We start from the raw sequence: 25882 nt of genomic DNA, 5'->3' as shown, positions 1-25882 counted from the left end.
CTTTTTCCACCTAAAGAATGGAACTTGACGGAAGTGTGTAAAGAATTAAGACTGGCCGTTCAACACCTGCAGAGAGGCTGGAAGATGGCATTGTGAGAAATGTAAGTACTTTTAAAGCCGTCTCTGAAAAGAGATCCCTGTTGTTGGGCCGAGCAAACCCCAAGAATAGAGGCTAATGCTGTGCTCTATAATTTGTTATCATTTTTCGAAATGGTAGGGCCAGCTAGTAAGTAGGATTTTGACGAAGGACTATTTATCTTGGACATTTGACAAGCACCATAAGTTTAGTTTGTTAGTTATGGAATCTCCCTTCTAGCGGTAAGGCTAGAAATGCGCTGTTCTTAATTAAATAAACACCTTTTCACATGTCACATCTTAGTCCGACCCAGTATGGTTCACCACATGGGCCACTGGAAATGGCCGAAGGACAGTGCATCCTGAGGTCTCTATGGGGCTATGGGCCTCTCGCCACCACCCGTGGCCTTCCCTCGTTAAATATTATTGGTGCAACATGTACAGTGGCCACAGCCAAAGGCCATGGGTAGTGGGCCCTAAAGAAAATATAGCATAACAAAACCCTTGAAATTCACTGAAAGAAACTTAGTTAAGAGACAGTTCAGGAAAGATGATTTATCCCAACAAAACCGTTGACCATCTTAGCTCTGTAATCCCTGTTGAAATGTCCATGAGCACACACATGATATAGCAGAAAAGATTCATAAGGATTTACAAAATGACATCATGGCACACATCTACAGGGGGCAGGGGTCTCCTCCCCAGACCCTTCAGAGTTAAGATGGTCAACACTTCCCACACCCACTGAATTTCAATGATTTTGTTGCCATAAATCAACTCACTTTAACAGTCTCTTATCTAAAGTTTTTTTTTTTTAAGAGAAAGAAACGTCACATTTTTAGAAATAGAACGCTTTCGTCGTTTGCCAATGTTGCCATACCCTTTGAATTTATAAATATAATTCACAGTGTACACAACTGTGTTTCCCCTTCTTATGACCAAAATATGCAAGAGCAAAGACAATAGTTCTGGCTTTCTTAAAATTACATTAATTTGGCTCCCGAAACGCCTCCTGCAATGCAGGAAAACAGCAGAGGCAGCCAGCATAGCCTAAGGAGTACTGCCGTGAGAAAGGAATTCAGCATCCCCACACTTTGCCCTTACTCTATTGTTCGCATGGCAATAACCTTCACTCTATTTGGTGCTTAAGCACTAGGAAGCAGCAAAACTAATCTCATCACGGGACATGAGCCAAACAATGTAGCCTCACTAGGTGGCATTTTGTTACACTTTCAAGCCTTACTCGGTGGCAGCACCTATGAGCCAAAACCAGACATAAGAGTAAGCACCACTTAGGAGTTTGTAGCCTAAGAATATCTCTAGTCTTTCTGCCTTCACAATGCCATTACACTCTACACAACCTATGCTAATATTTCTGCAGGACTAGGTGATACTAAAGCGGCTAAAATACTGCATACAAGCCAAACTTTAAAAAGCGTGCAATGTGTCATAGGACATCTTTCATAAAACAAAATTTACTGGTGTCTAAATGTGACCATGTACACATAAACATCCACCTTGTAGGAATACAACCCTTTAGTATATACAAATTATTAAATGCAAGAATGTAATACTCAACGCTCAACAATCTGCTGGTGTCTGAGTTGGTCTTTGTTAGTCAGTGAAGAGTAGGAATTGAATCACCGACATTTATCTCCATCAGCACCCTGTGTGAGGGAGCCGGCCAATCAGGCAGCTCTGAATGCAGCTGTACTGTATAAACCCGTGCTCCGAGCAGCCTGGCCAGCCAGCGCCCCTTCCCTTCAACGCTCCCCCATCCTCTTCACCACTTGGCACCGGCGTAGTTCCGTACACGGGTGCAAAGAGTTTTTCCACCCAAAAATAAATGAGTAAACGTATCTTTGCCGAGCGGCCTGGTGCAGCGCTGTGCTGTCTTCCAGGCAGTCCCTACTGTTCATGACATAAGTAATGAGCATTGAAAACGGACGTCCCTGAATAACTGCACTGCGGGTCGGGCCGGGTTGCCGCAATAGTAAGCTTCTTTCTTTTAATAACAAAACAACAAAAAACATTAGCTCCCGTGTAGGGATCTACATGGGTGCTAATGACGAAAGGCCCCTCGGCACTGCCACCCTCGTTAAGAGACCCCCGCTATGCTTTGGGCTCTTAACTTGGGTGCGGGACGTTACCTACAGGGTAAGCCCACCACCTTGGGGGGCATAATATCACCTCAGTAAATCAGCATTTGACCTTGCTATATAGTTTGTGAACAAACTATACAGCAAATGGAGACGATCAAATCTTGCAAATAATTGATGAACTTTAGGAATACCGTTCTTTTTTTAGCCAGACAAGTACAGCAAACGGGCCTTTGGAAAGGTCATAATTAGACATTTGGGCAACTACAACATACTCCCCACTTTTGAAGTCATAGGCCATTTATAAGAGTTTAAAATTCAGTGGGCTGGCTAGTGGCTCATTGCAACTGTGGGAAAATATCAATATGGAACTAAACCTTTACTTTCGTTGCCAGTGCAAACTCAAATTAATGTTCAAGTTCTCTAATTTAAGCATACACACCAGGCTGGTCACTCCCGATTACATCCGGTGCACCAGATAAGACTAAGGCAGTTTTATTTTAGGTATTACTTTTGGAAGGTGGCAGGAAAAGGAAAATGTAGAGAATATATATATATATATATATATTTTTTTTTTTTTTGGCAACTGGAGTTTTGTCATTCAAGTAAAACTATATTTGTAATGTCAAAACAGATTCATTGTGTAATGTATACATTACAATATACCGCATACTAGTCCCTCTAATGTATAGTATTAGGCTAACATTAGGGAGTGTGACATATGGGCCGCTTAGCTGAGGCCCTGTCGACACCTGACCTCGAACGTTAAATTCTACTCTGCAACCTGGGAGCTATGTTGTCCTCATCAGGCGCTAGACAAAGCGTTAGAAGTGCTCTTGCTTGTCGGGATGGCAGCAGGCTTCTGCTATCAGGACACAAGTATACTATTGTTCTACACATCAGATGGGGATTTCAACCTGCATATAAGGATTACAAAAAATGCCCTTCAAATTGTGTCTCTTGCAGTTCTGGTTGCAACAAAACAATTGGCAAAGTCTCAAGCAACTTTGAACGCTGGGATTACGAAGGCGTCTAGTGAGGACTCAACATTGCCTATTTCTGTTCAACGCTCAAAAACGCAAAACGTTAAGGGAAATCTGAAGTGGGCAGCTGGCCACCGGAACGTGAACTGAGACTACCAACTAATTCTGCATTGAAAGACAACTCACAACCACAGCACAGACCACTAATCAGCTTATCTTGGGTTGCATGTGAACCGGTTTTATTAAGTTAAACAGAACTTCCCAGCCTAAAACCCAAAAATGATAAATGGAAGTCTTTGAGTTAATTATAACCACTGGCATGGGTCTAGCACAGCGTTCCAGATCATGTGTTAGCCATCTGTCACATTAGAGAATCGGACCAAGCATATACAAATTAGCCTTGCTCTTACCAAAAACTGAAACAGCCCAGCTCGAACGTATCTGCAACCTGTGGCTGGCATATGTTTTGGGCGATCATTTCCATAATCTGTTGCTTTTGACTATCATTGCAAAGGATGAAGGGAAATTGTAGTCCAAAACACAGAGCCACAGGTTGCAGACCCCTAGTATAGGCAATGTCACCTCGGCAGAAGAATAGAGCCACCCCAGACAGGTTTTGGCTTCTTTGGCCTGAGGTGCAGCTCAATTGTATGGGTGATTTAAGTAAACCAAAAAGGTGATGGGGCGCAGCTCTGGGCAACCCTTCAGACCATCGTTCTTCACCTGCGAAAACATAACAGAAAGGGTAAAGACCACATGCAAATCAGGCTTGGTCCCAACCCAAAAGGGGCAGGCCAGCCCGAACTGCTAGCTTCTGCACGACACCACAAGCATCCCCAGACATGTAACAGCCTTGTTGGGCCTCAATAGTGAGAAGCAATTTGGGTCTCTAGCCCCAGCAGGCTCGGGACCCACGTCTGGGTCTACCCGTCCCACTTGGAGTGACTAAAGCAAAACAAAAATGTGATGGCAGAAAGCAATGTCAGAGGTTAAGATTCTCTCGAAACCTTCCAGCCATCACCTCTTGTGTTTTACTCGATTGTATGGGTACAGGGCACAAGGGACCCACCTAGTGGCTATCGTCTCCACTAACCTAAATGATCATGGAAGACTTTTCAACCGGTGCCAAATCAATAATAGGTTAATCGATTTTCATCTACTTATAGATTATGTGCATGCTTCCCCATTCTATCGCACTTTGTGAAACGAAAATATTCAGAAATGCCTGACAAGGCACTTTATTTTCAGAATTCGCATTAAGGACACTTATTTATACAGCCAAGGCCTAAGAACCGTTCCTGTACCGAGTATTCTGTGGCCAATACAAAAAGAAAATACATTAAGTCACAATTCAATTATTTAGAGACACTATTTCAAGGCAAAGCAAGCACGCTTTCCTTCTTTTAGACCCCCATTATGATAATTTAGCATCACCAGCCATAACCATACTTCATCAAATACAAGGAGAGAATTTAATTTATAACCACCTTCAAATGAGCATTAGTCAAATTAATTAGAAACATTTGGACTTCTAGCTCATCGCGGAATACACTTTAAGAAACGCTTTAATTGCAGGGTTGTATCATTACAATTGTAGATAATTTGTAGCGATAATAAATCCACGGGATGATGATGCAGTACATCACACACTTAATAAAAGCCATCAAAAATGTGTTGAAATAAATGGGAGAGTAGAAGGAAGACCGCCTCACGAACACTGTGCCGCGGGTCCAGATAAAATGCTGAAGAACATATTAATGGTTTGGGGTACATTGATTTTTCAGAGTAAAAAAAGTAATTCCCATTACCAACTCTAAAACGGGTAGATTTGTGTAAGCCATACGTCTTTGCGCTTCACAATGTATGCCCATTAAAAGATGCATTTTAACACGTGTCCTCTTCTGATCTTGATAATAATAGAGCTCCTTCCTGAGGCATTGTTCTACTCGTACCACTCCTCGGAAAATATGCGCAGTGCTCGGTGGGTGGATGCAGGTGGGGCAGAGTCCCATGTATCCGTTGTTTACTATTGATTGACTCCCCATTTTATTCATTGGGAGCATTTGCCTGTTTTTTATTGGGTGAATATTGTGGTTATTAATGGGGCTCTCTTGGTTAGCACACAGACCAGCTGTGTAGCCATAGGAGTTGATTCAAGATACTTTATTATACATAAGTACATATATACATCTCCAGCTACTTGCATATATTTACAAGGTAAGTAGACAGGTAGACGCCATAGGATATCCAGAGACACACAAGGGACAGATCACAACAGATCCGCCGGCCATGCTCTCACATCCAGCTGAAGCCCATTACTGATATTCAATGGAACACTCACCCACAACACTCACTCAACATTCTCCTGAGCTTTCTATCATACATATACCAACATTCCATCAGCATGCATTCCTGGCCAGTAGTACAGGACAAGACTAACTCACATTACAACAGTGAAGTGGCTGGTACACCGCTTATGTGTAGGGAGGATGTCTGCGCCCAAGTGGGTAAACATTGACCCCCACATTGCGATTTTAAGAGAACTGTAGAAAATTGGACAAATAATTAAATATTGTGCCCTTTTTATTGAGGTGGGGAGGAGTGGTACACATCTTAACCAAGTCACTGCCAACACTACACGTATGAGGTAAGATTATATGAAATGAATGAAGAATCCACAAGCGCACAGTCTGCAAAGAATAAAAGGTGGGCTTTCCCTCATGCTCACGTCCTGCCCCCACCATGATGTTTGTTTTCATAAAGGAACAAGGAGGCTTAGAACAAGATGTGTTATCTTAGTAAAAATCGAAATATGGATAGGCCTTCAAAGGCAAGTAAAACATTTTCAGTGTACAAATGGAGCCAAATCAAATGGCCAAACTATAGTTGCGGCAAATGGCAGAAGAAACACACATTTCTTGACAGGAGGCCCAGGTCATGTGTTGTATATTATGTAAATAAATACCTGCTCCATGGTTAGTTGGAATCTTATGGATGGAATGTGTGAGAAGGAATTCTATAGGTGAGTGGTTAAGAAGAAAGGGTCAGGTGATACACGGAGCAGGGGCTTTTATAAAGATGCTTGCTAAAGAAGCTTCCAGTGAAACCACTCCTGGGACAAGAGTTTCCATTCTTCACATGTCAATGAATGTTAAGCCCCTGCTACCATCGACCGAGGAACTGCTGACGGCATGGTCCTCGCATGGTGATTGCGAACCCAACTAAGTCTTGAAGGGAAAGATCGCGTGTTAAGGAACTCAGCAGTCATCCAGAGCTGCCGTGCTGCTCAAGTACTCGTGCAGGGCTAAATATTGAGCTAAGGATCCCTGCAAGCTCCTGCATGCGGGAGGGCGAATAACAGGCAAGCCAGGCCGAGCTGGGACAGCTCCAGGATGAAGCTGCACAAGGCTGGGCAGCGTTAAGACCAAAAGGCCCTTTAGCAACGGAAAACGTGCAAGTAATCAGGGCAACAGAGGGGAGGCTACATGTAAAAAGACTATCGGGTAGACGAGCAAAAGGAAAGTGCGGTATAATACACTGCTTCTCAATCACACCACTAAAGGAAAGGACTCAACACGATTTATTTAAATGCAAGAAAAATGTCTAACTGACCCTGTTGCTAGCAGTGAAGTTCCCTACCTTCTAAACCAAACTAAGGGTGCTCATCGAAGGTCAAATCAAAATAGTCAAAATCCTAAACCACTAACTACCCCTACCACTTTAGAAACTAAACCAGAACAATTTAGGCTTGTGCAGCAGTCCCTGCAATCCGCCCGTTTCCATTAGAAACAGGCGGATTACAGCGAAATCACTGTCGTGCTTTGCGATGACGCCCAGGCCCACTTCAGAATAGCAGTGGTGCCTGGGCGTCACGAAATGGTGCAGTGTCGTGCTATTTAGCACGTTTACTGCGCCATGATGAGAATCGGGCCCCCAGAGTGAGCTTCTGCCTGGCCCAACTTGTGATTGGCTTTCCAGTCTTAAGTTCCTTGAAAATATTTTGTCCCTGTTCCCAAACTTCTTAAAGGCGTTTTCAATAAAAATAAAAACACAAAATGCCCTCCGTTTCCTCTTCCCTCTGCTCCCCCTTTGGAAAAAAGAATTCCTCTTTCCCTGCTTTTCTCAGAGACTACCAGTGGTCAGATTCCTCCATGATACTTTTTGAACACACTTCTCTGTGTCCCACTTCATGGTACAAGGACTCCCCAAAGTCTTGCGGCTCTTCAATAGTTGTACTGGGTCTCAGTCCAATAAAAAAAAAACAGAGGGCACATGCCTGTTCGCTTTTCTTAGCTTCTCATCCTGATGCCGGTTTCTCCAGCCTGGACATAAAAGCTTCACATATATACTTTACCCGTTGGTATCTTTCCCTGTCTTGGTATCAAAGATAAGTTTTTCTTTCACCCATATTTACATTCTCTTTAGATTCTCAATCTTGGCGACTTCCCATGCCTTGATATGCAACAGTCGTACCTTTTCCAGCCTGTTCTCCCTGGGTCGGGACTCCATCTCGTTCTCCCACGCTTTCGTATGGTTGTCGATTTAGGGCCTCTTGAACACCAGAGTTCATAATCCTCACTGGCATCCTCACGTTGGGAGCATTTGTTTCCCTCTGGGTTCTGGTCTCTTCAACAAACACTCTTGCCTTGTGCCGCTCAGGAGGGGACGGGTGGTCGTTAATCCAGGCTCTGCTCTCCTGGTCTTGGCGTCAGTTGCTGGCCACCAGGCACAACACTGCTTACCAGTGGTCCTGCCACCAGGAAAGGCTGTTCTATGCACATCTTCGCTTCTGCCCTGACCGGACTAGCTTCCTTGGTCAGGTTTCCTGCCTTGCATCCTCCAGTTAGTAGGTCTTTCTAGATGCACGCCACCGCTTTCTGTGTTGATCCGCCCGTCCAGGACAGCATCTCCACAAAGGCTCCCTCTGCGTAGCAAGGACTCTCCTTCTGTAGAAGTCTCTCTCGCAGCCTGTGCTGCTCTTATGCATGCACTTACACACAATATTGAGTCCGTCTTCTTTTATCATGGCCTTCAGGTGTGGATTACCCAAACCCAATAGTGTGAAAGAAGGGTCTTTGTTATTTATAGGTATAACAGGAGATGCCAAAGTCTTTCCAACCTCCATTTATGCAGAAATGGTTGTTTGGCCTGTAAGTTCCTTCTTGAAATGAGAATCCTTGTCCCCAAGAGAGGAGTCACCTCCACTGAGGTCACATTTGCCCAGACCCCCAGGGGGGTGGTCTTGCTGAGCAGACTCACCTCCCTAGACTCAAAGGGGCTGGCTCCCCACTGGGGAAAAGGGATGAGTTGTCCAGTTTCGTCACATTCTCCTCCCATTAACTGAGAGGCTCCCCCCTTGATTAGGATGTGGGAAACAAAGTTCACATGTCCCAGTTCTTTCCCCTAAAAACCATCTCATGATTCGGGCATTAGAATATTTTCTCAGACTCATCCAGGTTATGGGGAGTGGTCGGTCAAGAGTCGGAACCTTCCGGTAAGATAATAATGTAAATTCAGGGCTGCCCACTTGATGGCTAGGGCTTCAAGTACCACTGTAGCATATGATTGTTCTCTTGGGAATAATTTCTGGCTTGTGTATAAGATGGGGTGTTCCAAGCATGCTCTTGTGACAACAGTGCTCCCAGCCTGACCTGAGAGGCATCCGTCTGAAGAATAAACTCTCAGTTGAAGTCAGGCATTTGTAATACAGGTTGTTGCCATTGGATTTGTATGAGGCCTTGCGTTATGAGGAAAATTCCCTACCTTCTAAACCAAAACTAAGCATGCTTGTCTAATTCCAAATCAAAATAGTCCAAATCCTAAACAATTAACTGGCCTTAACACTTTAGAAAAAAATCTAACTAAATGGAAAAATCTAGGCTTGTGCAACAGCCACAAAGTGAGCTTCTGCCTGGTCCAACTCGTGATGACATCCTGAGTATTAAAGTTCATTGGAAGTATTTTGTGACTGTTCCTAAAATTTCAATAGGCTTGGTGAATAACAAACAAAAACAAACACAAAATGTCCTCTGTTGTGTGGTTTTCTCAGCACCCTCCTCCCCCACCTTGGGGAAAAATAATTCTTTCCCTTCTTTTTCCAGAGATTACCATTAGTCGAATCCCTCCAGGCTTCTTTTTGAACACACTTCTCTGTGTCCCACTTCGTGGCACAGGGACTCCCCAAGGTCCTGTTATTCTTCAGTAGATGGGTCTCAGTTCGAAAAAAAACATAGGGCGCATGCCTGTTCGCCTTTCTTAGGTTCTCATCCTGTTGCCGGGTTCCCCAGCCTTGACATATAGAGTTCACATACATTTCACTCTGCTTTACCAGCCTTGGTATGAAGCATGTGTGCCCATTAAGTTCTTAGTTTCTCATAATCTTGGCTGCTTCCCTGGCCTTGACATGCAATGTTGGTAACTTTTCCAGCCCATTTGCCCTGCGTTCAGGGCTCTGTCCTCATTCCCCCCCGGCTTTCCTACGGTTGTCGACCTCGGCCCTCTTGACAGACGGAGTAAATAATGCTCATCTGTGTCATCTCGTTGGGAGTGTTTCTCTGGGTTCTCATCTCTTCGGCAAACACTCTGGCCTCATGGAGCTCAGGTATCCGTGCTCCTCCCGCTCCTGGTCTTGGCATTGGATGCCAGGCATGAAACTCACCACTGCTCATCAGTGGTCGCGCCACCAGGGAAGACGGTTCTCTTCCAGTCTTCACTTCTGCCATGACTGGAACTGCTTGCCCAGGTTTCCCGCCTCGCAGCCACCAGCTAGAGGTCTCACTGGCTGCACACCACAGCTGGCTCAGCGTTGCCCTTCCACAAAGGCTCACTTCTGCGTGGCAAGGACTTTCTTCCCTCCATAGGAGTCTCTCTCGCAGCCACACTGCTCTTATGCGCTTCATTACAACAAACAAGATTGAGTCCATCTTCTTTGACTATGGCCTTCAGATGTGGTTCAGCATTACCTGAAGCCGATATTGTGAAAGAAGGATCTTTGTTGTTTATAGTTCTAACAGGAAATGCCAAAGTCTTTCCAACCCACATATATGCAAAAAGGGTTGCTTGGACTGGGAGTTCCTTCAAGAGGGGAGTCACTCCCAGTGAAGTCTCACTTACCCAGACCGCTAGGAAGGTTCTTGCTGAGCGAGCTTACCTCCCTAGCCTCAAAGGGGGTGGCTCTCCTCTGGAGAGAAGGGACATATTTGCCATATTCATCACAGAAAGGAAAAAAGGAGAGGACATGCAGAATGTACCAGGGCCTAATGTGTTTATGGCCCATCCTGGAATGCCCAAAGTGAAGTGGCACTCTAGAAGAAGGGGTTTTTGCACTACTTACAGGTGACACGCAGAGAAAATGTGGGAATGGACAGGAAGGTTTAAATTACTTACATGTAACTATTGTTCTCCAGCATGGGTATGGCATGGATTCACATGCTCATCAATATTCAGGATGGGAATCCTCAGTAAAATAAATAACATTTTCACTTTATCTTTAAAACTGTATTTCTCCCCTAAGCCAATCACTGTCCTCTGGGTCATACTGCCCCATCCAATGATAGTCCTCCCCCTAGGCCCTGCCTCTGGCAGCCATCTTAAGATTTGGGAAACATGTAAAGTGGCAGTATGTCCAAGAAGAGCCGCAGAGGGGCCGCAGGGAGGGTTTGCATGTAAATCCATGCCAGACTCATGCTGGAGAACAATAGTTTCAGGTAAGTAACTTAAATCTTCTCCAGCATGGGGTCTGGCATAGATTCACATGCTCATTAATAACTAATACACAGCAGTACAATATTACACAACCACGGGAGGTGGCAAGGCTCAACAGAAGCCATTAACACTTACCCCTGGAACAGACTCACCTCAAGTGAACAGGTCGCGTAGCACTGCCTAGCCGACTCTGGACTCCTCCCTGGAATCTCTGTCAACGCAGTAGAATTTCATGAGGGTATGCATGGACCTACACGTTGCAGCCATGCAGATGCCGAGCAGGGGCACAAAGGAATGCCATAGTTGCAGCTATCACTCTGGTGGAGTGGGCTCTCGGCAGCCTGGCGGAGGCCGGTTAACCAGCTGATGACAGTGCATGATGCACCCGGATAGCTACCTTGAGATGGAAGACTTGGACAAGGCCTTTCCATGATTCACAGGTCCAGAGTTCAAAAACAATTGAGAAGTCTTCCGAAAACTTTGTGCATGCCACATAGAACTTCAAGGCACGAGCAATGTCCAGCGAACGCAAGGACCTCTCCGCTGGCAAAGGGTTTGGGAAGAAAACCGGCCACCCCAAAGGCTTGTTGAGGTGGAATTCCGACGAACCCTTAGGCATGAAGTGGAGTGCGTACGCAGTACCACCCTTGATTTGTGGAAAGTCAAATATGGCTGCTTGCAGGATAGGACCTGGATCTCACCCACCAGTGTGGCTGAGGTGATGGCCACAAGGAATGTCGTCTTCCATGCGAGAAACATGAGTGGGGTTTGATGTATAGGTTTGAAAATTGCCAGTTGAGTTCCCATGCCGGGGAAGGTGCCTTTACCAGAGGGAAAGATTGCAAAAGCCCCTTGAGAAACTCCTAAATGAGTCTGTGCGACCACAGCAAGGATCTTACTGGGGATCTGGTGTAGCGTGAGATGGCCATCAGGTGTACCTTGATGGATGCGTGAGCCAGCCCAGCTTTTGCCAAGAAAAGCAAGTATGGCAGAATCTGTGGGGCTGTGACCCTCAGAGGGGTAATCTTCTGCGACTGGCACCACATAGCAAAATGCTTCCACTGATGGCCGTAGCACTTTAGAGTCGACAACGCCCTGGCTTTGGCGACGACTTCCACTGGCAGCACAAAACCTCCAAACTCCAAGGCTGTAGGAGCCATGCTTTCAGGTTCAGAGATCCTGGGTCGTGATGAAGGATTGTGCCTCTCTACCTGGTGAACAGATCCGGAAGTACCGGCAACTTGACTGGAGTAGACACTGACAGGCCGAGTAGGACCAAATCTGCTTCGGCCACGACAGGGCGATGAGCATCATCTTGCACCGACACAGTCTGTGTGTGTTGATCACATGTAGTAAGAGAGGAAACAGAGGGAAGGCATACAGAAACATATTCCCACGAGAAGGAACATGCGTACCCCATGTCCTTCAATTCATGAAATCTGCTGGCAAACCTCTGGCATTTTGAGTTTGCCGCCGTGGCAAAAAGATTGATCGGAAGTCTGCCCCATTTGATAAAAGAAGGTCTTCCACCTGATCCTGACGAAGTTCCCATTCATAGCACGAGCAAGGATGCCTGCTGAGGGAGTTGGTGATGGGGTTCTTCACCCTTGCCAGGTGGAACGAGACAAGGAACAACCCTTGTCCGTTGGACCAATGACAAAAATTCTGAGCTTCCTTGGAGAGGGCTGGCAAGTGCCCCCTTATTCCCTGATGTAGAACATGGTGGTGATGTTGTCTGAAGATCCTCACCACCTTGCCTCTCAGAGACGGTAGGAAAGACTTGAGGGCCCAGAACACTGCCCGTAACTACAGTATGTTGATGTGCAGATCCTTCTCCTCCGGAAGCCACAAACCTCTGCCGTGTAGACGTCCGGTGTGAGCTCCCCAACCTTCGAGAGAGGCGTCCGTGGTGACCGCCTCTGGTGTGACAGGGGTGAAATCCCGTTTCCCAGGGCGATGGGGGAAGAGTACCCTCCACCACTCTATCGCCTGCCGGAACTCCTCGTTGAGGGGGATATGGTTTGTAAAATTCCCAGACACTTGTATCCAAGGTGCATCGAAGAATTCCTCTAGGGATCGCATCTGCAACCTGTAGCGACGGACGAGGTAGATGCGGGATGACAACATGCCCAGCAAAGACTTGATGGCCCGCACTGTGGCGGTTTCGCCGCCGACAGCCGATGTACTTCCATTGAATGGCTGTTAGCCTCTCCTCCAATGAGGATGCCAGGCAAACCTGTGTTGACTCTGGCGCCGAGAAACAGCTCGTTCTGCGATGGCGCTAAGCAGGGCTTTGATATTTCACTGAGAATGCCATCTCCATCAGTATCCCGAAGTTCTTCGTGTGCTTGCCAGCCAGATTCCGGGAGCAGGCTTGTGTCAGTCAATCATCCAGGTACAGGTATAAGTGCACACCCTGCAGACACAAGTGGGCCACCACCCGGGCCAGGCATTTTGTGGCGAACGGTAGGGCCCTTGAAATGGTAGTGTTGGCCTTCTACCAAGAAACGTAGGAACTTCATGAGCTGTTTCCTGTGGATGGGGACATGGAAGTATTCATCGTCTAGGTCCAACAACGTCAAGAAATCCGTTTCCTGCAGTTGGCCGAGCACGTGTTGCAACGTGACCATCCTGAATTTTTGGGATTTCAAGTACTTGTTTAGACGCTGCAGGTCCAGGATGGGTCTCCAAACCCCGGTATTTTTTCTGACCAGAAAGTATCTGGAATACACTCCGGAGCCAAGGAGCCGTTGGGGAACAAGCTCTATCGCCCCTTTCCGTAACATGGCTGGCACTTGTTCCAGAAGCTGAGGGATGTGCTGCTCCTGATGGGGAACCGTTGGAATACGAGGGCACCAAGGTTTGTGCCTGGGCGAGAGCGTCCAGCACCCATCTGTCGGTGGTTGTCTTCTTCCACTCGCTGATGAACCTCGTTAGCTGGCCTCCCAATGGGGTGCACGTGTGGGGGCCCGATGTCTTGGCCGGTTCAGGCTTGTTTGGGCGCCGGAACCCTTCCCTGTGGCTGACGCGGACCTCCGCTACCATAGGCCTGGGAGCAACCCCTCAAGCTCCTGGTCTTATCGTGACAAGATAGCCAGAGCATAAACCACATTGATCGTGGATGCCGCCGTGTAGATGACCCTATTCCCCATGGTGTCCATCTCCCCTCATTATCTGGGGGGGACTGATGATGTGAAAGCAGAGTTGGCTGAACATTTTATTGCGGCAGCCAACACCACCAAGTCTAGCGGCGGTTGTGACCTCAAGCACTTGGGTGCCGAGTCCAGAACCCTGTATTTCTTCTCCAAACAGTCTTGTTTAGTTGGAGTAAAGCAGGGGTTTTTCATGCGGGCTAGGCCTTCCTTCCAAATGTCATCCAAAAAAAGGGTACCACCATGATTGTCCTCCTCTTGGACTCCCGTCAGTGATATAGGAACACCCTCCTTCTTGGCTTCCTCGGTCACCAGCTCCAACGGTTGGGAGACTCTGAAGATAGAATTGAATGATCCCACCTCGTCTGATGGAGAGCCTCTATGAGGGGCGTCCAGGTGCAGTGATTCATCGTTTATCGGGAAGAAGTCCTCATCTTCGTCGGTTTCCGTGGCCGTCTCCGTACCAGGGTCTATGTGTGTATCCGTGTCCACTGGTGGAGTTGGGTCCCGCCGTGGTGGAGAAGGTTGATGAAGCATCGTCAGATGATGCTTCCTCCTCTTACATGGTGGCTGGTCAGGGGCCTGTGGTACAACAAGTGCCGGTGCTGCAGGCAACCTTTGCTGGACCTTCGTCACTAGGGTATGGAGAGTTGACAGGATGTCCATGGATATGCCCCTCGGCTGTGGAGGGAATGATGGAGTGGAGTGCTAGGCCCTGCACCACCATCCTCCTTGTGGACTGTATAGAAGGACGCTTGGTTGTCATTGTCCGTGGATAATGATGTCCATTGGCTGAATGTAAACTTTGAAAGGCTGCTTTGGGGCCTCCTCGCCCCCATTTTTCCCTCCTGAGGGCTCTGTACCGGGACCTGAACCGGTGCCCCCGGCACCCCTGAAGGGTGCCCACTGCCTTCGCCGCTGCTTCAGCTGCCGAGTCATGCCTGGGAGGCAGTGATACTCTCCAGAGGATGTCTACGAAGTTGTCGACAGTCTTCGACTGAGCCCGATGAGCCTGCTGTGAGGCCTTTTTCTCTTCCTCTGGCCTTTGTTTCTTCGATTTGTCCTATAACTTAGCCTGGGTAGAGGACTTCCTCTTTGAGAACTCCGATGGCAGGCTGGCTAATGAGGCGGACGGCGATCGAGGTCTATCCAACTTGGGAACCGCATTGGCGGCAAAATCGGCCTTGCGACTCTTGGCCTTCTCTTGGACCTGCATGGATGTGGCGTCCTCAAAGGACTTCGACGTCCTCCCAGAGGCAGAGTGCTCCTCGGAACAATGGGTCCTGGGTGAGGCATGATTCTGCTCGGAGCACGGGCCTTGCTCGACTTGTGCCATGCCGCCATCCTGCTATAACTGTCTTTCTTCGAGAAGCCCAGGCATATTTCACACCCATCCTTGTTGTGGTCTAGGTGCCTGCAGTACAGACACTTCTGATGTTTGTCTTCCACGAAGACATTCCTTAGTCTGCATTGGGTGCAGGTCCTTAGAAGTGTTTTTCCCACCTTTTTTCTCCTCCATCATAGACAGAGGGCGCTAAGTAGTCCCAAGATGGCTTTCCAGAAACTTGGATGAATAAACGCCCTTGTGGGGCGCGCAAATTCACTGACAACAGATCCCCATTGCCAGCTGATAAAGATGGGAGCACACAGGCTCCGAAAGAACAAAAATATAACTTTTCTGCAAAACACGTGGAAAAAAGACAAAATAGCTTGGAGAGCAACTCGAGGACTCGCAACATTGAGGTGTGTGGCAAAAAGCTGAAGATGGCTGCCAGAGGCGGGGCTTAAGAAGGACTCTCATAGGATGGGGGCAGTATGAACCAGAGGACAGTGATATACAGTTTTAAAGTGAAATTGAACCTGTTTTTTTCCTTTTACTGAGGATTCCCAGCCTGACAGGGAATATTCACGAGCAAATGAATCCATGCAGACCCCATGCTGAAAAAGTGTCCTTACTGAAGCACTGTCTTGGGTATGAAGGCCAAAGAGTGTAAGAGACTTTGCCTGAACTTGAGGATGGAGAAGGTGTGAGCGAAGATGTAAACAAACTTGAATATGCACTGAAGAAACTTGGCAGACACGCAAACCAAGGAGAGCACGATATTGGAGCAATATTATCTGGCTATACACGAACAGCAAGTTGGGGAAAGTGTAGAGTATATCAGAGCATTAAGAGAGCTAGCATGAATGTGCAATTTTGGGAAAAGATTTGATGAGCACATTACGGGTCAGTTTATGATCAAATGCAACCAGAATAAGAGAAGAGCTACTGCTCAAAAATGACCCGCCTTATACAAGATGATTACAGTTGCAAAAAGAGTAGGACACACCTTAAACTGCCTAGTGTGTCTGGCAAAAAGAAAGGCATCAAAGAAGGATGCCGTTAAAGAAGTAAAGAGGGTCGAAACAGGCTGAAAAGAAAAGACTGGAAGGAAAGAAGGGGAAAAAGGGGAAGGCATCATAAGGCATGCCATCGTTGTGGCAGCAAGGTGCACCTAGCAGTAGCTCCAAGCTTCCCCAGATGAAAAGTAATGTGCAAGAAGTGCAACCGCTGGGGATATTTCATGAGTTACTGCAAAAACGTCAAAATGAACAGGAGTGTCAATGTTGTGAGTGAAAATGTATGAAGATTTAGTAATAGTGACATGGGAACCAACATAGGCCCCATAAGTGTGCTTGGAGAAGGCATTGAGAGCGAGGATGAGAGCCTCTTTGCTGAGATAACTGCGAATGGGAAAATAGCGCACAAGACTGCGGATTCAAGTTTCATTGATCTCGAGAGAGGTGTGGGAAAGGTGCTTGGGGCAAAGGTGGAGAGTTTGGTTCCACCCGATATAAGTCTGGGTGGGTACAACATGGACAAGATTGAAATACTAGAAAATGTCCATCCCACATTGGATTCAAAGGCAGGGAGGCTGTAGGCAAAATATATATGACGAATAAGGGTGCCGCTCTGTTGAGTTGGAAAGAGCAGCGGAAATTGAAAATCAGGCTGGACCCAAACACATGTGAACAGGTATTGGCTGTTGCAAGTAATTGTAGTGAGGTGCCAGAAATGTTGAAATATCCCAGATGTTTTCTCAAACAATGCGGCAAAGTTGAAGGGATGGTACATAAAATAATATTGATGGAAGGAATGATGCCCATTGTAGCTAAACTGAGGCCAGGTCCTCATCCAGCTTAGCCACCCCCCATAACACTCCAACTTCCGGCCTTTGTTGGCATATGCATTGTGGTGCAGATCATGTGGCCATCAAGTAGAAGCCGATCCGTGGCCCACAAGAGAACTCCCAGATACCATCACAAGACCTTTGAGGCCACCTAGGAAGCGCAAAGGCGATATGGACGCTCGCCACCTCACGTGACAGGCCTTCATTTTAAGCAATGAGCTAATGTGGCCTCGTCCAGGCAGCTGGCAGAAGGGGCCATAGAAAACCTCTCCATGCCCTTTGACAGGACCCCTGGAAAGATGGTAATTGACTGCACCATCCTCACTCGTTGTGATAGAGACTTGCCACAATGGTTCCTTATTAGCCAGTGTCCCACTTCATGTCTTAAGCTTCTGGCCTGGGTTCCCTGTCGTTGTGTTGCCCCTCTGACCCCCCTCCCTGCCCCCACTACTATAATTCTTTGGGATGCTTCTGGGTGCTCCGTCCTTTCCCCTCCTCTGGGCTTGTTCTGGCTTCCAACCCCACCCCTCCCATTCCCCTTGCTGGCTCTCATCATCCTCTCCATTTTGCATACTTGGTGCCAAGAGTTCCAAGAACCATTAAAGAAAATAAAACTTTAATGCATCTTAAAACCTGAGCACAATTGTATTTATTTTTTATTGTTTAAAGCGCGGACCTAGCTCAAAAGCAGGGGGGCGTGGTACAGGGTTTGAGTAGCCTACATTTGGACTGCCATCTTTTAACAGTAGCGCAGTACTGTGAGGTCTGTGTGTCCATTGGAACTGGTCCTTGGTCAGGTGTTGTTGAAAGAGCCCAGGGGTATTGCGACACAAATACATGGTTTGCAGACGTATGAATTTAGAAGGCTTTGGCAATCTGTGACTCCGAACAACGACATATGAAGTTCCTGATATAAAGAAAGCCACACGGTGAAAAATATTTTCCTAACTTCAGAACACGGTCTAGGCCCCTTGGCAACTTTAAGACATGGCAGGTGCAAACAATCACATTCCTTTCATCCTTTTCCATCACAATATGTGATCAAGACTGGAGAATCTACCTTGAAGTCTTTCCATTTTGGCAGCAGCCAGACGCGTCTTCCTTTTGGCATGATAGATATGTATATATATTTTTTATTTATTTATTTTTTTACAGATTATGCACAGTGCAGACAAGACGTAAAGAAATATACTTTTCCACAAGGAGGCATGAAAATGGAGTGGCTGCTGCGACCAACTCTGCTGAAATAGTCTACGGCCACTCCGACAGGGGTGACAAAGACAGGAGATGAAGGAGTTCCAGATATCAAACCAATCCCAAATGTGGTGAATACATAGAATAAATCCCTGGTTCCATGTGATAATTCCGCCGCAAAAATATCGCGATAGAAAAATATCGCCATATTTTTGTAGCGAAATTCACAATGGACCCTGCGAGGGACACCCCCGCATAATTTTTTAATGTGCGTGGTACACCCCCGCTCCCACATAATATCCCCAATAAAAATATCGACTATGGTGAACCAAACGGCCATATTTACGCTGATATTTTTGTTGGGGATATTAATACCGGATGCCAAATCCCCTTAAACCATCGTCCCATTATCAAAGCCAAGTCAAAAGATCATCAACAGACGTCTGCTTTAAGGGAATGTGTGCCACTGGGACTGAAGAAACCATGCCCACTCAAGGACGCGCAGCAATTTCTACATTTGAATATGAGAAATGGGAACCCAAAGCAAAAAGGACCCATACATAATTCATGCCTATTCACATAGAACACACATTCCGAAATAAAAACTTACCTCGGCCGTATAGTGCACTTCATCCACTTCATATTTTTTCCTGAAATACTCAGGTGGTTGAATCCTGCCGAGAAAGAGTATTGAATGGTTACTCCACATGTAGAGATAAGAGTAAACTACTAAAATGTAGAGCTCATAGAATATGCCATTAAGAATCAAAGACAATTCTTTCAAAATAGACAGTTAATTGCGCAAGTACATCTTCACGCGCGAGACAACATGCTTGGGCAACAGCACTCCCATGCGGCAGTTATCAAATGGCTTATGGCCGGGACTGGAAATATCGGAATAGCTTTCTGTATGTATTGGTAGTAGGAAATGCCATCCAAGAGATGGAGTCACCACAACTACATTGGTGGGTCAATAAGTTGCATCATTTCTAGGCAAGGTCTGTGATGGTTCACTGTAAAGGTAACTACCTGGCAATCAAACTTTCAATGCAAACGTAGGGTCTGCTTCAGCGCAGCCAGTGGCCCCGCAAATAGGTTTGGCTTTTGTATAGGCATTGCCGAATAAGTGGATCGGTGTGTACATGCAGTGTGTTGGGTGCATGCAGAGTTCGAGGGTGTTAGTGCACCATAGATAAAACCTATAACGTAACCTATCACCCAAGGGTATCCTAGTGCATAAATGGGGAGAAGAAAAAAAACAACTCGAAAGATCGAAAACAAACCTGAGACAGATCACGGAGGGAAAAGAAGTTTTAAGCAATTTCCTAAAACAAAGGAAATCCTCAGTTAACCTAAGAGAGAAGGGAAGGGAGTTCCAAAGGCAGGGGGGCAGCTACCGAAATAGCCCGGCCGCCCTAAGGCGGCCTTCTTGAATCTGGGCAGACTCGAGAAGAAAGCTTTGGTTGACAGGTGGGGGGAGAGAGATGACAATACTCCCAGCTGTAGAATACAGCACTGCACAGGTTCAGCATCCGCAGAGTCGGAGAAAGAGCAAAACGTCCAGCTGGGGAGACAGAGTGGCAAATTATGGAAAGAGGGCTATCAAGAGAGCTGCAGAGAAGGATACACCATAACACAGCATAATGCTGTTGAGTTGCATCAGAGTGAGTGGACACTGCGCAAGGAAACCAGCTGAGGTTATAAATAAGCAGACCTGGAAAAGCCAGGGGACAATGAGAGACACTAAAGAGGGGCAACGGTAGTTGCAACCACTCCCCTGTGAAGGCTCAAAGAGGCACAACAACCTCAGTGAAGGCTATGAAAAGGCAGCACCCAATACATCACAACCTTTACACACACCCCATTCATGGAAGGGGCCAACACCAACAGTACAACCCTACTACCAGCAGTGCAAACGGCACCACAAACCAGACAGACAGACAGAAATAGAAAGATAACTGCCCACCGTGGCCGAAAGTCTTGACTATTTCTTTTAGTAATGTTGTTCGCGTGCACACACTAACTTGCACAGGTTTCTGAGCTTCTGAAAAGGGCATACCAGCTATTCAGGAGTGAAATTAGAGGGGGTCCGTTTGTCCATGAACTGCTGTTGGCATAGGTTTACAGAAGAGTGCAAGTCTTGCAAGGTGCAGTTGATTGACAAAAGGGGACAATTATCTACAAAATGCATGAATTGGGGGGGCGTGGCAGGGTAAGAGGGTCAACCCATAGACCCATAATCATTTCCCTGCCATGGGTAAGCAGTGCCTGGTGTCATAGCCAAACACCCCTTGGGGTTCGCATAGTAGAAGACCAGCAGGCTCTGTGTGCCTCCTCACAAGTACTTCCACATATCTAATATTCCTATGCCAACAGTTGTCACTTACAGGTGGCATTAAAGCACCACCTAGGAGCTAAACCTCAAAATATTATGCATTTTAATCTTGATCATTTGTTAAAGATTTTAGTTTGCTCTCCCCTACATTTTCCAATCACCATGGTTTTGTGGATTACCCTGCATTTTTCTCAAAATCGTAATCTGTAAATAAATTGGTCATTCACTTTCCTGCAAGCACACTTTCCCCTCTTAAACTTGCAGTATTCTGTTCATTATTAAAATAAGGTCCAAGTTGAACAAGCCACAGTGGTCGAATACACCATGAATGGTGGTTATATCATACTGCAAAAGAGCCTCTCTTTAAGGGTCGCTCCACGGCACACCACTTTCTCAGATTCCTGTTCTCCCATACCACCCACTTCTCCACCCAGAGGAAATCAATTGGCTGCCAGATATAGAAAAGGCAGACATACTGGGAAGACTGGCATTGTATTCATGGAGTAGGCACATCAATGGTGCAGACATGCTCAATGCTAGACTGAGCCAAGGTCAATCAGCAGGGGACTGTTGATAGGCATTGGGAGGGTCAAGGAGTGAAAGGGATGGGATGCATCCCTCTGTATTGGCATGTGTCCCCTGCCAGCTGTCTATGCTAGGTGGAGGAGGCAGTACTTGGTTTACAACTGATCCAGAGCATGGGCGCTGGTACCTGGGCTTGCATGGTATAGTTGTTACGCTCACCTGACTCCCACGGAGGCGCTGGCCTGGTTCGCGCTGCTGTGACCTCTTCTAAGGTGATGCGCAGGGTTCGGAAGACGGACTGGACCGGGCCCCCAAATCTGGCTTGTCTGGCTCGCAGAAGTATCCTTCTGTAGGCGAAAATAGGGGATTAACTGTCTGCGGGGCAATGCAATCGGCTTCCCACTTTCCCCTCTCACACTCCTCGAAACCCTTCTGTGATTCCTCGTAGCGTCTCACCTTAGGGTCTGGAAGGATGAGCTCTCCATCCTGCTTCTGATGCAGGGGCGCGTTGGTATTCAGTTACTTCACTGGATTTTCGGATTGGTGAGAACCAAACTTGCTTGGCTTCCAGGTAAGTTTTTTGATAAGAGGTTCCCCTTGTGTCCATGCATTAATGTACTAATGCTAGTGTCTTTTTCCCCATAGGGGCCGGGGTACGGAATGCCGGGGAACAGGCACCGACCCGAGATGAGAGGTGAAATCCTTGTAGAAATCAGGTAAGTCTTTAATGAGCGTCTTTTGGTAATGTCTTTTCATTCGCTCATTAACGCTGATGTCTCTTTCTCCCCTTAGGGGCCGGGGTCCGGAAATGTCAGGATGCGGCGCGGACCCGAAATGAAGAGGGAATGAATCAACAGGTAAGTCTTAACATGGAGATTTAGCTTTCCTTATTCCCTTCTCTCTCTCACCTTATGTTCTGGTCTTTTTCTCCCTAGGCGCTGGGGTGTGACTGCGAATCCGGATGATCGCTGCTGAACATGGAGGTGCCCTGTAAAGGTGAGTGGAATGCGGCGCTGCAGCGATCGACGCGATGAGCTTTTAAATAAAAGTTTACCTTTTCAGAATTGTCGACGCGATGTCTCCGGGATGCGGAATTAGCAGGTAAGGACTTTTCCTTCTTCTGTTCTCTTCTTCTCTTCCTTTGCAGGTGATCCAGGATGCTGGCAGGCGTGGCAGAAGTCAGGATGCAGGAGCAGACACGGTGAGCGTCCAGCTGCTAGATGCAGAACAACGCGAAGCACGTGTGGCTGTTCGGGTGGGGTTTAAATAGCCTTGGAAGAAGTTCCAGGTATGTATCCTTCCTCCAATTAGGTATGTATCCTTCCCCGACCACGCCCGGATGGTAAATTAGTCCCACAGGTAAAGTAGTTCCTTTCAGGCCTCAAGGAGGCCGGGATCATGCAGCATGGTCTGCATCAGGTAAGTGCACCCAAGCACTCCCATAATGAGCCTGGAGCCTATGGCGCCAGGACTGATGTCTTTTATAAACCTGGCGCCATAGGCGCCAGGACACTGTCCAAAGGGCCCCTATATGGGGTTGCTGGGTCCTTCCTTGGGGACTGGATGTCCGCTTTCGGGGATGCAGGGCTTGAACCGGCTCCCCGGGAGTGGGCATCATGACAATAGTTGTGTACGGGGGAGGGGGGGTATCTGTGCACAGGTGGCTGCACGTGGTGTGAACAGTTCACCTGTAAGGGAAGTTTGGAGGTCTCTGGGTGCAACGGGAGAAACCCTCTGTGTGATGTGATCCCTGGAGGATCCTTCAGAATAAGCCTAGTCTGTCTTGTGGTGCAGTCAAAAGGGGTAAAACCACAATACAGCAGTACTGTGCTTCATCAGCTACCTTTCAATCTTTCCAAATACGGTGGCACCAGTTTTGACATCTGGGAGCCTAGAGGCTGGAATCAACTTCTGTCTGTGCTTCGTAATCTTACTTGTCTAGCCAGATTTTATAAAAAACTTGAAAACCTTCCTTTTCAATCAAGGAATGGATTAATTTCATGTCCTTTTTACTTCATTGAATCACTGGCTTTATATGTGACCTGTCTGTTTGAGCGCCCTGAGACCTACGGGTATGTGGCGCTCCAAACAACAATTCAAATACATAAATATTAAGCCCTGAGGAGAGAAGGGCTGAGACTCGTGCTGTTTGGCTGTGGCGAGTATTGGGCTGGCTGACTCGCTTTTTTTTTACTTTCTACCTGCTGCAGCATCTACGCTATTACAAGTGAGGAGGTGCGTGTGCCTTTAACAGTCTCAGCTGATACCCGATACCTGAGCAGCTGACTATAAGTGGCCACCTCCACTGCCCTTGCGGTGTTAAGCCCTGAGGAGAGAAGGGCTGAGACTCCTGCTGTTTGGTGAGTTGGGGAGCAGGAGCCTCTCAACGATGTCGGACTCTGTTGCATCTGCATTAAGAACCAGGGCGCAAAAACGATGCAAGGGTGTAAGTGGAGTTGCCTCCGGTGCATTAGATCAACGCCCTCCTAAGTTGTTACTTCTCGTGCACATCAAACCCAGACTCAGCCACTGACGAGCACGTTATTGTTTCTGCTGAACTTTCTAACTCTGCGGACTCTACACGCATACTTAAAAACTGTGCACCCATTTCTGACGTTGTGATGCCTGTTTTCGAAAACTCACGGTACGGCATGCCCACGCCCACATGCTAATATGCTTGTTGAATGTGCGAATATTAACACTACACTACAAGCTGCTCCTCAAGTTGAACTGCCATCTATTGCCATCAATGGTTATGAGGCAAAGGTACTCAGATCCGTTAAATCCGTTAAAAACGCCAGCGTTAAACTAACTGACTCACCTGATGCTGATCTGTGGACGAATTTGCTGTCGAGCGCAACGATAGGCGAGGACGGGTCGCCGCCTTGGGGATTGGGCCGAGTTGTGATTCAGACGGTGCCCGTGAGGACGCTGCCGAGGACGTTGCCGGTTCCATTTTAGAGGATGGTCCGGACGCGGCGCCTAGGAGTGCGCGCGCTCCTGATGGGTCCGGCTGTGTGCATGACTCCACGAGTGCATGGGAAAGGGACGGCTAGGGAGACGGGGCACCCCTGACGTCCGCCGACTTGCCTGGTCCGCTGCAAGTCACCAATAGCCCCAACCAGCTCGAACCCATAAGTGCCAGCTCTCCTGTTTACACGACACGCAGTGTGTACTGTGCGTCTCCTCTCGATGACGTGCCTGCCCACTCTATTCCTTTAGCTCCGAGTACTGGTCAGGCGCTTTCTCCACGCCAACAGAATACTCAACTTGATAGACCTGTGTTTACATCGCAACCAGACACAAGTGCACCACCTACTCATAATAGGAGAAATTCCCTGAGTGTTGTGAACAAGGTTTTGGAAAACTTGGTGTCAATGAATGAAGAATGTCTTGAGAGAGTCAATAAAGGTTCCTCTTCGTCCCTGACGAAATTAGACAAACACCCTATGAAAAGGCAAATCTCTCAATTAAGTTGTTCTAATGAAGACATATGGGCAAAAGTGTGTTATAAATGTCCTAAAACAAACAATCAAACTCCAAATAGACAATATAAACATGACATACTCGACTCTGTGCTTACCTCTCAGAAAAGGTTGACAACCCTACAACAGTATTCTAACAACGTTCATATGCCTCTTACTCACACCTTACAGTTGTCCATCAACAACGGATGTTCGTCTGATGACTTTCAAGACTCCTCAATGATGGAACGTCCATTCCCTAAAATACGTCACATTAGAGAAAATTCCACAACGACAAATCATTCTCAAGCCCAAGTGTCTAGCGCCACAGGGATCCCTCTTATGCCATCTGCTGAGCTACAAACTCTTATAATCTCATTGATGGCGATCTTTATGGCTCCGTTTACGAAACTGTATGAATCTATACACGAAGCAACTAAAGATCTGACAACAGTCGTGGCGCTAATGCATTCGAAACTGATTCAGATCGAACAAGTATGTGAGCGGTCCTACAATGAACAACATGAAGGAATCAAAAGACTGGATGGATCCTTTAGCTTGATAAACGAGCAAAGGAAAAATGACACAACTGATAAAAAAAATTTGGCGGAGGTAGCGAGAGAGGCTCTTGCGTTATTTAAACAGAATGGGTCTATGCCAAATCTTCAAAAACATCAAAACACCCTCAATATAGAAGATTCTTCTTCTAATCGGTGTTACAAGCCATAAATGATTATGGTTCAAGTGAAAAAGAGCAAAATCCTCAAGCGCCTCAAGAAGCGACCAAAGCTCATGATGTTGGGCACACTGGATTGTCTGGCCCGAATGGTCCTCCTCCAAAAATCGTTGCGACACCTTTTACTTTAAGTGTGGCAATCACGCCAAGCTCGACATCCACAATTGGGAATATGCGTATGCACGTTCCAGAAATTATGTCAACATTGATTACACCCTCGGAAGATACTATGGTAGACATTTCATTTCATACTGCATTTGAACAGGCGAGGGGGGACGCAAATCAAGCATTACATGATTCCCATATACCATCTTCCTCACAGGGAAACTTGTGTCCAGAAGATATCAATGTTACTTTGCCTACACGACCTGTAGTGGATCCAGTAACCATTTATCCAATCTTTAATAGGGTGACACAAACGAATGCACAGATATCTAAGCCCCCA

General features: G+C 46.9%; 1 protein-coding gene across 1 annotated transcript in view; it reads right to left on the bottom strand.

Annotated features, from left to right (window-relative positions):
- Positions 1–25882, bottom strand: part of PEPD (peptidase D) — a 1156120-nt gene that overhangs the window by 891507 nt on the left and 238731 nt on the right. The window contains exon 4 of the mRNA XM_069639310.1: positions 18988–19051. Coding sequence (XP_069495411.1) covers positions 18988–19051 — 64 coding nt within the window. The remainder of the gene's footprint in view (positions 1–18987; positions 19052–25882) is intronic.

Source organism: Ambystoma mexicanum, chromosome 1q (assembly GCF_040938575.1).
Source record: "Ambystoma mexicanum isolate Mex_15411 chromosome 1q, UKY_AmexF1_1, whole genome shotgun sequence".
Lineage (NCBI taxonomy): Eukaryota > Metazoa > Chordata > Amphibia > Caudata > Ambystomatidae > Ambystoma > Ambystoma mexicanum.
Note: the sequence above shows the minus strand (reverse complement) of the source record. Positions and strands in the feature narration are given on the sequence as shown.